The 16,312-nt window shown below is 49.6% G+C and overlaps 1 protein-coding gene across 3 annotated transcripts; it reads right to left on the bottom strand.

The window, feature by feature from the left end:
• Window positions 1-3,117: 3,117 nt before the first annotated feature.
• Acrbp (acrosin binding protein) lies at window positions 3,118-16,299 on the bottom strand. 3 transcript variants are annotated; one of them, XR_015685776.1, is made up of 11 exons: window positions 16,115-16,299; window positions 15,555-15,770; window positions 15,265-15,359; window positions 14,698-14,815; window positions 12,445-12,910; window positions 11,456-11,588; window positions 5,967-6,046; window positions 5,344-5,523; window positions 5,069-5,236; window positions 3,882-3,965; window positions 3,118-3,456 (listed from the first exon to the last, which is right to left on the bottom strand). XR_015685776.1 is itself a non-coding variant. In NM_001401824.1 (10 exons), exons 1-10 carry the CDS (start codon window positions 16,152-16,154, stop codon window positions 3,334-3,336), a joined length of 1,623 nt encoding a protein of 540 aa, NP_001388753.1. In that variant the 5' UTR covers window positions 16,155-16,248; the 3' UTR covers window positions 3,118-3,333. The 3 variants fall into 3 exon arrangements, 2 of the variants coding, with proteins under 2 accessions (NP_001388753.1, NP_001020220.1); NM_001401824.1 differs by lacking the exon at window positions 5,967-6,046 and having other exon boundaries at window positions 16,115-16,248; NM_001025049.1 differs by lacking the exons at window positions 3,118-3,456; window positions 3,882-3,965; window positions 5,069-5,236; ... (1 more) ...; window positions 5,967-6,046; window positions 11,456-11,588 and having other exon boundaries at window positions 12,215-12,910; window positions 16,115-16,249.
• Between the last annotated feature and the right edge of the window lie 13 nt (window positions 16,300-16,312).

The raw sequence follows: 16,312 nt of genomic DNA, 5'->3' as shown, positions 1-16,312 counted from the left end.
ACACTGAATGCACACAAACGATGCTAAATAGACTCAGTAGGTTGTAGTGTGTGTGTGTGTGTGTGTGTGCATGCGTGCGTGTGTTTGTCTGTGTGTGTCTGTGTGTCTGTGTGTGTCTGTGTGTGTCTGTGTGTGTATGTATGTGTGTGTGTCTGTCTGTGTGTGTCTGTGTGTGTATGTATGTGTATGTGTGTGTGTCTGTGTGTGTCTGTGTGTGTGTATGTGTTTGTGTGTGTGTGTCTATGTGTGTGCGTGCACGAGTGTGTCTGTGTATGTGTGTGTATGTGTGTGTCTGTGTGTGTGTGTGGTGTGTGTGTGTGTGTGTGTGTGTGTGTAGCAATAACAGTCAAAGAAAAAGAGGCCATGGGGCTGGAGATATGGCTCAGTGGTTAAGAGCACCGACTGATCTTCCAGAGGTCCTGAGTTCAATTCCCAGCAACCACATGGTGGCTCACAACCATCTGTAAAGAGATCCGATGCCCTCTTCTGGTGTATCTGAAGACAGCTACAGTGTAATCATATATAATAAATGAATAAATCTTTAAAAAAATAAAAAAAAAAAAAAAAAAGAAAAAGAGGCCATTAATTTGGGAGTGAATGAGGAGGGAACCTGGAAGGAATTAAAGGGAGGAACAAGGAAGGGGAGAAATTAAGTAATTATGTTTTAATTAAAAACAAAAAGATTGAAATTGAAAATATTTTTATCTTCTAATGTTATCTTCTTCTTTTTTTTTTTTTTTTCTTTTTTTCCGGAGCTGGGGACCGAACCCAGGGCCTTGCGTTTGCTAGACAAGCGCTCTACCACTGAGCCAAATCCCCAACCCCCGAAAATATTTTTATGTGTGTGTGTTTGAGTAGGTCTGTGTGCAAAGTGTGTGCTGGTGCTTGTGAAGGCTGGACGGTGGCCCTCAATCTTCTGGAATTGAAGTTACAGATGGTTGTGAATCACCAGACAGGGCTGCTGGGAACCAAACCTCGGTCTTCTGTAGGAGTAGGACATATCCTCAACCTCTGAGCTTTTCTCTGCCCCTCTAATTTTTTTGTCTTTTTTGAGACATGGTCTATTATGCAGCTCTAGCTGACTCAGAACCTGCTCTGTAGACCAGGCTAAGCTGGAGCTCATGGAGATCGGAGATCAGCCTCTGCCTCCCCAGTGCTAGGATTAAAGGTGAGTATCACCGCACCTGACCTAATTTTTTTTTTTTTTTCGGAGCTGGGGACCGAACCCAGGGCCTTGCGCTTGCTAGGCAAGTGCTCTACCACTGAGCTAAATCCCCAACCCCCTCCTAATTTTTTTTTTTAAAGACAGGGTCTCAAGCCCTGTGATGGTGTCACACACCTTTAATCCCAGTACTTGGGGGACAGAGGTATTCAGATCTCTGCCAGTCTGAGGTCAGCCCAATCTACAGGGCTACACAGAAAAACCCTGTCTATAAAAACCAAGACAAAGACAGGGTCTCATGTAGCCCAGACTGCTGTCTCCTCTTTACCTCTCAAGTGCTGGGATTACAGGCATATGACATCACACAGAATTGTAGGAAGAAGTGTGTGTGTGTGTGTGTGTGTGTGTGTGTGTGTGTGTGTGTGTGTGTGTATGTGTGTGAGAGAGACAGAGAGATGTATGTATGCACTGTACAATCATGCCATTTACCTGTGTCAACACTGTGGTGTCTATTCTCACCTTCCCCGTTACATGGTTCCGGTTTTTGACTGAAGACACCAGTCCTGCTCAGTAAATGATTTTATTTGCTAGGCAATCTCTCTAGCTCCCCAGAATTAGCCCCCCCTTTTTTAAAGAAAGGGTTTCATGTAGCCTAAGTTGACCTTAAAACTATGCATAAGGATGACCTTGAATTTCTTCTCTTTTAGCCTCCACTTCCCAAGGACTGGGATTAAAGGCATGGCCCACCATGCCTGACTGAATCCAGGGGCCTTGTCCATGCCGGGTAAGCACCTCTACCCAGTGAGCTACATTTCCCCAACCCCAACCCCCAAGCCGTTTCGTTTGTGTTAAAATGCTGTTCATGTCTGTGGTGTTTTGAATAGGTTGAGCCCCAATAGACTCCTGTTTTTGAATGGTTGGCCCACAGGGGGTGGTACTATTAGGAGGTGTGGCCTTGGAGGAAGGATGTCACTGTGGAGGTGAGCTTTGAGGTTTCCTAAGCTCAGGTTCTGCCCAGTGTGGAATATGAGTCTTTTCCTGGGTGGTTGCCTTTGGATCAAGATGTACAACCCTCAGCTCCTCCAGCATCATGCCTGCCTGGATACTGCCATGCTGTCATGATGATAATGGACTGAACCTCTGAACCTGTAGGCCAGCCCCAGTTAAATGTTGTCTTTTCTAAGATTTGTCTTGGTCATGGTGCCCCTTCCCAGCAATGGAACCCTAACAAAGACAATGACTGTTGGCCTATAGAAGAGACTGCAGTTTCCCCAGGCTACTGTGAGTGTGCAAATTATCCAAGAGCGGGGTTGGGGATTTAGCTCAGTGGTAGAGCACTTGCCTAGCGAGCGCAAGGCCCTGGGTTCGGTCCCCAGCTCCGAAAAAAAGAAAAGGAAAAAAAAATTATCCAAGAGCAGTGCCAACGTAACAAACACTTCAAGGTGCTTCATCATTGAGACCATCTGGCAAGGTGGTTCATCGTCAAGGACTTCTGAGCTCCGGGATGTAGTTTCCTCCCTCCCAACAGAGGGAAGTGGCGAGCTATGTCATACTTTTCTGGGGTTGACATAATCTCAGGACTTGCCCTTGAAAATTCTGCATTCACATGAGAACTCATGGAGCCCAGAGCTTCAGAGATGAAGACCTGAACACCCTCATGGCCCTCCCAACCTCTCGGATGCCAGCTGCAGTTCTCTCAGCGCAACTCCTTGACAGCTTAGGCCTGCTGTGGAGATGCCTCCCTCAGTGCTGTTCCCAGGAAGTTCTCTCACCACTGTGGAGACCTCACACTGGGGTGACAGTGGGGGTCCACAATAAAGAGAGCACATGGGGGGTTGGGGATTTAGCTCAGTGGTAGAGCGCTTGCCTAGGAAGCACAAGGTCCTGGGTTCAGTCCCCAGCTCCGAAAAAAAAAAAAGAACAAAAAAAAAAAAAAAAAAAGAGAGCACATGGGCTGAAGACAAACATTTTATTTGAAGGTATTCTTCAAGGCGTGCGGAGTTCCCATCATGCACCTCTCTGGGACTGTTCTTCCAACCCAAAGAAAATGCACGTAGGGGCCAGGTGGGAGGCCCCTGAGAGGCACCTGGAAGCCAACTGACAGATGTAGTCTGAGAGCGATGGAGAATGTGGAAAGGCTGGGCTGGGGTGGGGACAGCACAGACCTCAGCTCATCCAAACTGGCCTAGAGTCAAAGTGTTAAACTCTTGGCTCCACCGGAGTATAACCTCCTCGCCTTTAGCCGGGCTCAGCACGTGGTACTTCTCGTTCAGCATGCACTTCATGCGGGACATCTACAAAGGGATGGTGTATGGGGAGTGGGGGTAAGGAGGTGCCAGAACCAGGGGCAAGAGGGAGAGGGCAGAAAGGAATACAGGTGGAGGAGGCCTAGACTCAGAGAGGAAGCACGTTACCCTAGACTACATAATGCATAAGGCTGGGAGGTTGGACTGAAACTCACTGTCTGGTTTCCAGGCCAGCTGAGGCTCTCCCTCTGGGTTCTCAGGGCCCATCCCTCTTATCTGTCCCAGCCTCTCCTGCCCACTCCTGCCTGAGAGACCCTGGCTCACCCCAAGGCTAAGAAGAGAAGGCATCGTGTGAGAACTGCTGACGGGGAACTGTTTCCACAGCCTAGCTTCTGGAAGAGAAGGGCTGGGAACAGGCCCTCCCAGGGGCACTAAGGGACTGCTGGGAGGTGAGGACAGGGCCAGCCACTCACCTTTCTGTTCTGGTTTTTCAACAGGCACTGTTGGCTTTTGAAGGAACAGTAGTTTGGGTACTGGACGTAGTTTGTGTCACAAATCTACACCGGGAGAGCCAGGGAAAGAGCATCAAAATCCTGACAGGACACCAGTATCTAGTTTAAGGGTAATGACAGCCTGCCCTGGGTGGGACAGGGCTCTAGTGCAGCAAACCTTGCATAGCTGGGGGTGGGGAGGCACCCCACTGTCTTCCTTTACTTCCTTCTACTCTCCATCATGAACCCCTGGGAAGCAGTCGGGAGGTAACAGGGACCACAAGGGTCTGTTCTATTGGCCAGCTTACTGGGTGCAGAGAAAGGTGCTTAAGAGGCCAGTACATGAATGGCCAAGGGTTTGCTTAGCACACATAGGTGCTTGGTGCCACCCCTAGCAACACAAGACACAGATAGACATACATACAGACATACATACATACGTACAGACAGACATACACACAGGCAGACACACAGACACAGACACACACACACAGACACACACACACACACACACACACAGAGGTGGGGGTGGGGAGACAGAAGAACAGAGTATAGATCCAACTAGTGGTCCAATTATCAAGAAGTCTGTTGGTGATGAGTGAGGGGGAGGGGGAGGGGGGTCTCTGACAAGTGACAATCACTCCCCCACGGACCCTGCCTACCCTCAAACTGTGGAGAGGGCTTGGGGACTAGCTCTGAGCAACAACAGATGATTAACTACTCAGAGGAGGCAGGTCGGGGGTGAGGGGGGATGTGCTGATATTATTGGTCAGGGAGAGCACTGGGCTGTGGGGAACACGGCTTCAGGCTGAGCTAGGAAGGCAGGGTCCACAGGGCTGGGCGGTGAGGGTTGCAGCAGTGACTGTAACTTTGGGCTGCAGTGGGCAGTGACTTGAGCAGAGCCAAGCAGCTAGTGATGGGCAAGGCTGCAGCTAGAGCCTCCGTCTCCATCTCGTACCCCCGAGGGTTGGAGTTTTCTCCCTGGGTAGCGTTCCTACTGTTGCTTGAATGCGACCCTGCTTTGCTGAGGGAAGGGTGTTGAAGAATGGCAGGAGGACGCTAAGGGCTGTGTCTCGGAGCCAGGATCCGAAGGCCAGGCTGTTTAGAACAAGTACCTAGAAAGAACTGGGGACGGCTGAAGGAGCTAAGGTTGAAGAGGAGGATCTGACCTTCGTGGGGAGATCCCCATCTTGGAAGCTAAGGAACTCTGCCTTGAGCCAGTTGGCGACCCGGTCATCTTCACAGCCCTTCAAGGCGAGCCGGTTACACCAGAACTCAGAGCTGAGCCCTCCGTACATTTCTAGCCCAGCAAAGCGACCTTTTTCTGGTATCTTCGCCTATGGGACAGAGACGCGTGAGAGGTGCAGGCCTCTCTAGCCCCAGGCCTCCTTCCTTCCCACAGCCCCGTCAGCTGGCCGCGCTGCGGGCTTCCCAGCTGAGGTACCTGGTTGCCGGTGGATATGCTCTGAGCTGAGAGCAGGGGGCTGATGAACGGGATCTTGTGGGAGGCGTCGCATTGCTGGCGCAGCACGCTGGCTTCGCTGTGGCACTGCTCTAGCTTCAGGGAGCAGAATGCACAGAGGGGACAGGCAGCTGTGTGTCTCCGTCCAAGATTGTCACAGACCTGGGACAGGAGTTTGAGGCTAAGTTTTGGCAGGCTCTCCTTTCCCTTGCTTCAGACCTCCAGAGCATACTGCACAGTGTTTGATGCCTTTGACTTAAGGCCTTTTGCTTTCCTCCCCTCTCCTCCTTCCTCAGAATTCCTTGGGGACCTCCTCTCAGCGCTTTCTGGATGGTTATTCAGTCCTAGGCGATCTACTTCTACAGGTGGCACCCACATCTTTATTACCAGCTCTGACTTCTTCCCCAAGGCCCAAATCCTCCTCACTGAGTAATTCACAGGCCTCTAACATGGGGGGAGGCAATCATCCTTGCTTAAGCAACCCAAAAGGGACCAATTCCCCTCTCCACTTCATAATGACAGTGCTAATCATATTTGCAGAGGTGACAGTGCTGGCCAGCAGTCAGGAGCATCATAAAAAGACAAGCAAGCAGTCAGGGACTTACCCTGTTGGAAGGTGAAAGCAGGAGGATCAGGAGCTCAAAATCCTCAAGTTCCGGGCCAGCTAGGCCTACAGAGATCCTTTCTTTAGAAAACAAAAGAAAAGAAAACAAACAAACAAAAAACCCCAGCCAGGCGTGATGGCACAAGTCTTTAATCCCAGAACCCCAGAGGCACTGGCAAGTGGACCTCTGAGTTCCAGGCCAGTCTGGTCTAGGTGGTGAGCCATTGTGTCCAAGTCAGAAACAGCAAAGAAACACTGTTAGTCCCCAAAGTTCTATCCAATGTTGGCACTTCTTCAGGAGACTGAGGTTCCATGTGGTTAAGAACACTGCTCGAAGTTGGATCCAGGTCTTTCTATCTCCAAGTCATCCTCCATCAAATGCCTAGATCCAAACCCGCCAGTTCCTGGAAGCTCTTTCACAAAGTGGAGCTCTTTCACAAAGTGGAGTTACAACCTCCTGGCTGAGCGCTGGGCTCTCCTTACCCCAACCAGACAGATCTGGCCAACCACACCTTCAGGGGAGCCCACTGTCACCCAAGGTGCAGCCTGAAACAGCATGGGCTCCTTTGCAACCCATGCTAATCTCGCAGCAGCAGGCAAGGAAGACAACAGGACCCTGGCCCCAAACCTTTATGGATTTTCCTTTGCCTGCAACATTAAATGGGCTTCAGGTTTTCCCCATTAGTACCCTATCTTTTTGACTCTGTTTTCTGCTACTACATGCTCAGTAAAAATGGACTCTGTTCCCTTATCCAACCATACCACCCTGAGTCTCCATGACCTCTGAACGTACGTGTTTCTAAAAAGGCTCTACCACACCCTTTGATAAGATTGCCAACTCCCCATTAGCCTCCTGCACCCGGGCGAAGACCCTTCCAGCCAGAAAATAAGTTCATTCCGAGCTCTTCATGAACTTTCAGTTCTTGCTTGCTGCAGAGAAAGCCACTGTGCACACTGGTCTTTCTACCAAGAACTTTCCACTGTGCCCCTTCTTTTGCCTTGTTACCTCCCTTCAGGTCTCAGTTTAAACTCCAGTTCCTCTAAGAACATTCTCTGGTCCTTGCAATCCTGGAGAGTGGCCTGTTCACGACGCCGGATGCTTTCTTGCAACTTTCCTCCTCACCCCCACAGTGCCCATCTCCCCGATAATGCCCAGGTCTGCTGGTATATACCTGCTGCCCCAAGTACCAAAGCCAAGTACCTCAGATATGCAAGCATTCTCCCATGAAGCACACCCCGGGGCCTTGCACACCCTCCTACTGAGCACACCCCAGCTTTACTTTTCCTTCTCTTTCTCCTCAACGATGACGAGAGCAAGCATCAAATCTACTGTGAGCATCCCAAGTGTCTAGTACATAGCTGGAACCCCATCAGTGTCTGTCGAAGAAATTGGTGAATGCCTGGTAGACTGGCACTCAGTGGTTGTTGGCTAAACTGTAGTTTCAAAACCAGGGAACGGTATGTGGCAGTGCGTACTGCACACTCAACTGTGAGAGGATCACTTGTGCCTAGGAGCTCCAAAGCGCCCTTTGCAGCAGAGACCTTGGCTCAGACAACGACACTGACAACAAAGGAACACTTAAAGGTCTATCTTTCAGGCTGGAGAGATGGCTCAGTGGCTAAGAGTTCATTTCCCAGCAACCACACGGTGGCTCACAACCATCTGTAACCCATTACAGATGCCCTCTTCTGGCCTGCAGGTGTACATGCAGGCAGAACTCTATACATAATAAGTAAATCTTGTTTTTAAAAAAGTATCTTTTAGCCGGTGATTGTGGTGGCACTTTAATCCCAGCACTCAGGAAGCAGAGGCAGGCAGATCTCCGTGAGTTCGAGGCCGGCCTGGTATACAGAGTTCCAGGGTGGCCAAGGCTACACAAGGAAACTGTCTCAAAAACAAAACAAAACAAAAAAACCCGAAAAAGAAATATCTTCCTGGGAATAGACTTGCTAAATGTGGGAGAAATATCAGAACTGGAATCTTTTTTCTTTCTTTTTTCTTTTTTTCGGAGCTGGGGACCGAACCCAGGGCCTTGCACATGCTAGGCAAGCGCTTTACCACTGAGCTAAATCCCCAACCCCTGGAATCTTTTTACAGATCCCTCCAAGTGCTAAGATGGTTGTCTTGATTGTCAACTAGACCGCATCTAGAATCAACTAGAAGGAAAGCCATGCAGCATTCCTGTGAGGGATTTTCTTGACCAGCTTATTCAAGCGGGAAGACCTGCCCTAAATACCGGATGGAAGCGGGGATAAAAGGAAGACGGGAAAAGGAAGCTGTATTTCTTTGCCTGCTTGCTTCACTCACGCTGGCAAGTGTGTCCACTCCACTGCTGTCAGTGCTGTACCCCTCCACTTCAATGGCTCCCAGCGTGGACTGAAGACCAGCTGCTCCCCAGGAACCCCGCATGCTCCAGTACCTGGCTGGGAAAGCTGAGACAGCCCGGCTCATGGACTGAACGACTACCACGGCTGGACTATCAAGGAGACTGTATCATGTTACCCACTCTAGTAAACCTTCACTCTCGTGCATCTAGATTATGGCACCAGGCTCCCGGGGAACAGCTATCCACCTCACGGAAGGTGGCATTGGGGAAGTGCAGTGTGTTTTCTTTCCATGAATACTTATGGGTTTTTCTGTCTTGCACATAACGTTTCTGGTGAAATTGTCATCCACGGACTTGCAGAATGCCTGCCTTATCTGCCATCATGGAATTCCATCAGTTCTGCTTCTGATCAAGGAATGCACTTCTCAGCCCAGTGAGTGCCCTATAGCCATGGAATCCACTGCTCTCACCATGTTTCCCAATATTCGGAAGCAGCTGGCTTGATCAAACGGGGGAATGGACTTTTTACTTTTTAAATATTGTTTTGGTGTATGAGCGTTCTGTGTGCACGTACATCTCTCCGTCTACTACTAGCGTTGTGCCTTGTGCTCTTGGAGGCCAGAAGAGGGTGTAGGATTCCCTCATGTTCCTCGTGTTGTGGAACTAGAGTTGCAGACGGTTATGGGCCACCATATGGATGTTTAGAATTAAACCCCGGTCGTTTGGAAGGGCAGCCAGTACTCTTAACCTCCGAGCCATTGCTCCAGCCCCTGGATTTGGCTTTTTTAGTTCTTTTTTTTTTTTTTTTTCCGGAGCTGGGGGCCGAATCCCCAGCCCCGGATTTGGCTTTTTTAAAAGACAGTGACTTATCAATTAGATGGGAGTAGCCTAGAGGGCTGGCGTAGTGTTTTCCAGAAGACTGTGTATGTTCTGAATCAACCTCCTCCGACATATAGTATTTTTTTCCCTATAGCCAGGATTCATGGTCCAGGAGTGAAGGAGTGGAAACGCGATGGAATTCCTCACTATCGCCTCTGTGACACCCCAGGAACAGTTTTTCATCCTGTTCCTTGGAGTGCATGCTCGGCCAGCCTAGAAGACTTGGTTCCACAAGGGTGAGCACTCCTGCCGGGAGTCACAATAAACATTCCACTTAATTGGAAGCCAAGACCTTTCCTTGGCCACTTTGGACTCATGACACAAGTCATCGGGCTAATAAAGGGATAATGTTTAGGAGGGTGATTAATCGGACTACCAAGGGAAAACTTCACCATGGGGATAAAATTATGTCTGGACTGCAGAGATCTCTAGGACTGTGGTTCCCAACCTTCCTAATGTCATGGCCCTTTAACGCAGTTCCTCATGTTGTGGTGACCCTCAACCATAAAATTATTCTCATTGCTACTTCATAATGGTAATTCTGATACTATTATGAATTATAATATAGATATCTGATATGCAGGATACAATATACAACCCCCAGGGGGGGTCACAACCCACACATTGAGAACCACTGCCTCACAGCATCCCTTGGTGTTACCATGACTCGTGTTTAAGGTCAATGGGAAACTACAACCTAATTCAGGCAGGATGACAAAGGGTCCAGACCCTTCAGGGATAAAGGAATGAATTACTCCTCCGTGGGGGAGAGCCAAGGCCTTCCCAGGTCTTCCTGACGGGAGGAAATACAGGATGAGGAACAGAAGACGGTAAAATCAACGAAGGCCTAGTGACCAGTCCCAGAAATGAGGACTGGGCCTGACCCGAGTGCTCCTGACCTAGTTTGCTAAGAACATGTTTGTGCAGACACGTATATATTAAGCAGATATCTGTGTTTTCTTTCCTCTATTTCTTTATCATGTAATGTAGCATCCATTGAGATACTATCAGTGTTTAAGTGTTGTAAGTATATATTACCACATGTAAATTATGGGACACTGAAAGACTAAGCATTCTTCAAGGGATTTTGTCAACTCCTCTTAAATAGTGTTTAGTTATATGTGGGGTAGTTGTATCACGTGTAGGCAGAATTGTAATCTCGTCACTGTTTCCATTTGGAAACGAAGCATGCCGTCAAGAGCTGACTGGATGCCAACTGACAAGGGGTGGATGTTTGACGGTTATCCTTGGTGGTCAGTTTGACTGGATTTGAAACCAACTAAAAGCAAGCCACAGAGAACTCCTGTGAGGGATTTTCTTGACCAGATTATTTGAAGGGGAGACTGATCCTATATATGGGCAGAACCCTTCGGCTGTAGCCCAGATCAAAGGGAGAAGGAAGAAGGGGGCTTCACTTTTTGCCTGCTTGCCTTCACGCTTGCTGGAAGTCTGTATCATGTTGGTGCGACATCCCTTCACTGATATTAGAACTGGCTTCTTTGGCTTCCAATATAGACGGAAGACCAGCAGCTCTCCAGGAAAATCCTCAGTCTTTCAGTGCCATATTGGGACCGCTGGGACATCCAGCCTCACAGATTAAGCAACTACCAGATTTGCCAACCTCTCCAGTGCGAGACAGACATTGTTGGGCCATGTAGACTATGTCATGTAAGCAAATCTAATAAACTCCTTTCAATATATATTCATTCTATCAGTTCTGCTTTTCTAGAAAAATCCTAATATAAGCGCTTTCTGTAATACATTGGTTTTTAGTGCTGGGGATTGAACGTAGGGTCTTCTGTACGCCAGGCAAGTGTTCTACCGCAGAGCTCCATCCTCAACCCTCTGTGTCCTTTTTTTTTTTTTTTTGCAACTGGGTTTCCCTAAGTTGAACTCATAATTCTGCCCATTCCAGAGTGAAATTGGGACTCATTTGCTTCAGCCTCCCAAGGAGCTGGGACCACAGCCCACGTCATCAGACTCAACAGGAACAGGTTCTACGACCCTTTTGGCAAGAAATAGAGCTGAGTCTAAGGCACAGCTAGGGACTGAAGGTGCTGAAGAGGACTGAAGGGATGGTTTACGACCTAGCAATTTGAAAAACTGAAGGACGCATTCCAGCCCAGACTGGCTTCCAGACCAGGTCTGAGCCTTCCTCTGCAATAGATGTCCTTCCAAGGTACCTCTTCAACTAGGTCTCATGCTTTCCTTACCCAGCCCCTCACCCATGGCTCACACAGTGCCAGGCCCATGGGATGTCCATTAAATAGCATGGTGGACATACCGAATCCCCGAAGCCAAGGATCTCCTCCTCCATGTAGCTCCAGGCCTTGGCTGTGGGAGTCATGGTGCAGGTATTCTCCATAATGGAATAGCATAGCACCATCAGGGTCTCCGTGTGGGGCAGCTGCTGGAGGCTGCAAGAAGACAGTACAGACTGGTAGGGATGGGCTAGAGGGCTGGGGCAGAACACCACATCCATCTTCCCCTCCGCTGAGCACTTGGTCTTGGTCATATGCACTATTCAGCATACTTAGCAGAGGGTCTCCATCCTGGAGCCCGAGAGGACCTTGCACCAACTGCCTACTTTTACAAGAGGAACCGAAGTCAAAAATGGAAAGAAAAAAAAAAAAACCAAAAAAAAAAAAAAAAAAAACAACAGTGGCTGGAGAGATGGCTCAATGGTTAAGAGAGCACCTGTTGCTCTTCCAGAGGTCCTGAGTTTGGTCCTCATCCTCAGCACCCACTCTTGCAGCTCACAACCATCCATTTCCTGTAGACCCAGGGGATCCGACGCTCTCTTGTGGGCTCCTCGGACACCTGCACACGTGTACACGCACACACACACACACACACACACACACACACACACACACTCACACACACTCACACTCACACACACTCACACTCACACACACACACACACAGACACACACACACACACACACACACACACACACACACACACACACACAGAGTCACACGCGTATTATGCCTGAGTAAAATTAAGTAAATATTAAAGAACAACAACGAGATGGAGAAATAACTTTCTGAAGGCTTTAGTGCTAATCAAGGCCAGAGGTAAGACCAGAGCCCAGGGTGAGGCTTAAAACAAGGATGGGCACAGAACAGGAGGGCCGCCATTGCTAGCTGTGCTCGAAGCCTAAGCAGGTCTGAGTGGGTCTGGAGACCAAAGCTGGTAAGTGGGCTTCGCATTTCCAGAGGAGGCAGCAGGGATGGCAGGGCCCATGAAGAAGTCACAATTTCCTGTACCTGCCAGTGCTTTGGCTTCTCCAGGAGTCATCGTACAGTTCGTTCATTTCGTCCATTTCTTGGGCGGACCGGATGAGCTCCTGGATGTTCTCCATCATCAATGGAGCGGACTCCACCTCTCGGACCCGGGGAGTGAAGAAGGAAGGGTTGGAAGACAGTGACTTGGACTGAAACTTGGGCTCCGAGTCTGACTGCAGTCTGGACACTGAATCCAGACCCTCCTCTGTCCCCTGCCCCTCTTCCTGCTTTGCCTCTTCCTCCTCTTCCTCTTCCTCTTGCTCCTCCTGCTCCTGCGCTTCTTCTAGCTTGTGTTCTTGGATCTGCTCCTGCTTGTGCTGCTGCTCCAGGCCTAGCTTCCGACTACTCTGTTGCTCCTTGCCTCCCAGGGACAAGGACGACTGGAGCAGCTCCTCCACATTGTTGTTGAGCCGCTCGGGCCAAGGCTGGAAGGCCTGGTGTTCCGTGGCTGCAGCAAGGTTTAGGAGAGAGCAGGAGAGAGAAGAGGAAGAAGGGATCAGACTTCCAGCCCCTGGAGTCACCTCATCTGCATAGGCAGCTGTGGAGGTACAGGCCTGCAGACTCAGTAGCCCGGAGGTAGAGACAGGAGGGTCAGGACTTCAAGTCCAACCAGCTCAGCCACATCTCGAGCCTGAGGCGGGAACTACATGAGATCCTATCTTGAAGCAATGTCAACACAAGCTTTTTGTCTGTTTGTATTGTTTTGGATCGAGAAATTGGGGCTGGGGGGGTCAGCTCAGTTGGTAAAGTATTTGCAAGTGTGGAGACCAGAGTTCAGCCGTTAAAATCTACATAAAAGCTGGGTATGGTAACGTGTGCTCGCAATCTCCGTGCTGGGGAGGCGGAGGCAGGATGCTGTTGAGGATTTACTGGCTTACCAGTGAGCTCTAGCTTTATTTCCATTATTATTATTATTATTATTATTATTATTATTATTATTATTATTATTTTGAGATAAGGTCTCACTATGTAGTCTTGGCTAGTGGACTTGTAGCCTGGAATTCAGAGTTCCCTCTGCTTCCTGGATGCCGATGCCATCACTAATGGGCCATCTTGCTCAGCAGCTCTGAGATTATTTATTTATTTATTTATTTTTATTTTTGGTGAGTACACTGTTGTTGTCTTCAGACACACCAGAAACCAGAAAAGGGCCTCAGATCCCATTAAAAATGGTTCTGAGCCACCATGTAGTTGCTGGGAATTGAACTCAGGACCTCTGGAAGAGCAGCCAGGGCTCTCAACTGCTGAGCCATCTCTCCAGCCCGGTGTCTATTTTTTTGTTTTTTCTTTTTTTTGGATATGTTCATCTTTATTTTATGCGCATTGCATTTTGCCTGCATGTATGTCTCTGGGAGAGCGCTGAATCACCTAGAACTGAAGTCACAGACAGCTGTGAATGGCTATGTGGTCATTGGGAATTGAACCCCTGTCCTCTGGAAGAGTGGTCAGTGCTTTTAACCACTGAGCTCTCTCTCTCCAGCCCAGCTCCAAGTTTATTGAAAAGACCCAGTCTCAAAAACTAAGGTGGCCTGAGCTGGGGGTAGGGGTGTATATGCCTTTAATGCCAGCATTCTGGAGAAAGAGGCAGGTCTTTGTAAGTTCTACATAGTGAGTTCCAGGCCAGCCAGGCCTTCACAGTCATACCCTGTCTCAAAATAAATAAATATGGTGACTGAGGAAAACACTCAGCATTGACCTCTGATCTCCACATACGTGCACGCACACACTGAACACAGTATGTACAAACACGGACATTGCCATAACATGCTGGTATGTGGCTCCTTCCCACTGTCTTATAAGGGTCCCTGTTCCCTAACTCCTGGAGCAAATGTTATCATTTATCCATGTCACCTAGAGAACACCATGTATTCCTAAGAGCTGGCAACTAACACCTTCTGTTAGAATGAGGGGGGTCTAGGAATCAAGCCTTGAGCCTCAGGTATAGAATGTATGTGTAAAACATAAGTATACATTCCACCATTGAGATATGTATACCTCCAGCCCAAATACTGTCTAAAATGAAGATATCAATTTACAAAAGGCCCGGGGGGCTTTTATTCTTAATTTCATTTTATGTGTACAGGTGTTTCGCCTGAATATACGTCAGTGCACCACATTCATGCAGTGCCTGTGGCGGCCAGAAGGGGGCGTCAGAGCTCCCAGGAATGGAATAACAGACTTGTGAACTGCCACGCCAGGGCTGGGAACTGCGGTCCCCACTCTGGGAGGTCTCACCTGTGGCACGGGATACAATGGGGGTGGTCACGGAAGTGAGAGGAACTTCTGCTGAGGACTCCACCTCCTTTAGAGTGTTGGGGGAAAGGATGGAGACTGGCTGGGAGCACCGGACCCTCTGCAAGGAAAGACAGGGAAATGGAATTCCTTTTCCAAAGAGGAGCCGCTCCTGCCCCGGCAGTTTCCTCAGACCCCTTTCCATTAAGTCGCAGCCCCCACGGTTCCCATGCAGGGAGGAAGGAGCGCAGTGCCTCTAGGGAGCCTCTACTTCTAAGAAAGGCCACCTGCTGGCCTTCAGTGTTTTCCAGCTGATTGACTAAAAAGCATGGACCCTTTGGGAGCAATGGACAGGCCATATGACTCTGCCTTCCCTGTATCTCTTCTCTCCTTCACTCACAGTAATGAGGGTGGTTCAGTCAGTATGAACGGCCAAGGTGAGAAGACTATGCCCACCTTGGCAAACTGACAGGGAGCGTGCACTAAGATGACTTTCCCAAAGCCCTTCCTCAACTTCCCACCCCCACAGCGTTCCCTTGGCCCTGGCTCACCAGACCTAACCTTTCTCACCTTGGCATAGTAGACATGGTTGGAGCAACGATACTGAGCAAACTGGCAGAAAGACTCAAACCAGGAAGCATAGGGTAGGTCAGAGCAGACAGCACCTGAGGAAGGACAGCGCACATGGAGAGGCTGGTTATAGGAAGGCCAGGGTCGAGTCAAGGTCACCAAGAATGAGAACAGGTTCTGGGGTGAGCTGTGCTATAGCCTTCTCCCGACTCTCATGTGAGCACGAAGCTTTTGCCCTGAGCCTAGGTGACCTCTAGATGCCTAAGTTTTCCCACCAGTCTGGCCCTCACCATCTGGTACCAATCCGTGGTTTTCATATTGATCCAGCTGAACGAGAGTGGGGTTCCGGCAGCCGTGGGTTGCACGGAGGCGGCAGGTGGTCTCTGCCTTCCAGGTTGGGGTCAGCAGGGCGAAGAAACGTTCATATTCAGTGGATGAGAGAGGGCTGCCTGGAGTGGAGGCTAAAGCTTCCTCAGCTGAAAGAGGTGTTTCAGGCAGGAGCAGCACTGCAAGGTAGGGGGACAGACAAGAATGGACCTTAACCCATAATGCACTTCCGGTCCAGTGGCCAGATCCAGACTAGATCTGGAGTGTATGTGTGTGTGAGTGTATGTCTTGGGTGATGCCTGATGGCTATGGTGGAAGGCTTCCAGGGACAAGAGATAAAAGACCAACCTCTCTCAAGCTTGTATCAGGCACAACTCAACTTCCTGGAGCCTGCCGGCTCAGAACCCATAACAAGGGAGCTCAGGGGGGCAGGGCCCTTCTGAAGCATAAGGGAGCCCCAGAGAAGCTCCACCCGCAGCTTCAGACTACTGCAGCGTCCAGCGGGCCAAGCGTAGCCTCTCACCTTCCAGAAGCATCAGAAGGAAGCTAGCAGCTAGTTTCATCACGTCTTGGTAAGATCCTCCCGCGTTTTCACAACAAAGCGACCTCCAACGGGCTAAGCCTCGGAGATCGTGGGTCTCGGGTTGCTAGCGCGAAGGTAGGAGGCGCGGCTGCGACGTCACAAAAGGTGAGGGCGGGGCCAGGCCACGAGGGGGAACTC

The sequence above is a fragment of the Rattus norvegicus genome, chromosome 4 (genome assembly GCF_021556685.1).
Source record: "Rattus norvegicus strain SHRSP/BbbUtx chromosome 4, alternate assembly SHRSP_T2T, whole genome shotgun sequence".
NCBI classification, from domain to species: domain Eukaryota; kingdom Metazoa; phylum Chordata; class Mammalia; order Rodentia; family Muridae; genus Rattus; species Rattus norvegicus.
Note: the sequence above shows the minus strand (reverse complement) of the source record. Positions and strands in the feature narration are given on the sequence as shown.

What these genes read in the sequence shown, in the direction of transcription:
- Acrbp (NM_001401824.1), bottom strand. Translation starts at nt 16,154, where the DNA reads ATGAAACTAGCTGCTAGCTTCCTTCTGATGCTTCTGGAAG. An exon ending in AGAAGCCAAAGCACTGGCAG is followed by an intron (nt 11,589 to 12,444) that starts GTACAGGAAATT and finishes GTCTTCTTGCAG; the next exon opens with CCTCCAGCAGCTGCCCCACA. An exon ending in GCATATCCACCGGCAACCAG is followed by an intron (nt 5,237 to 5,343) that starts GTACCTCAGCTG and finishes TCTGTCCCATAG; the next exon opens with GCGAAGATACCAGAAAAAGG.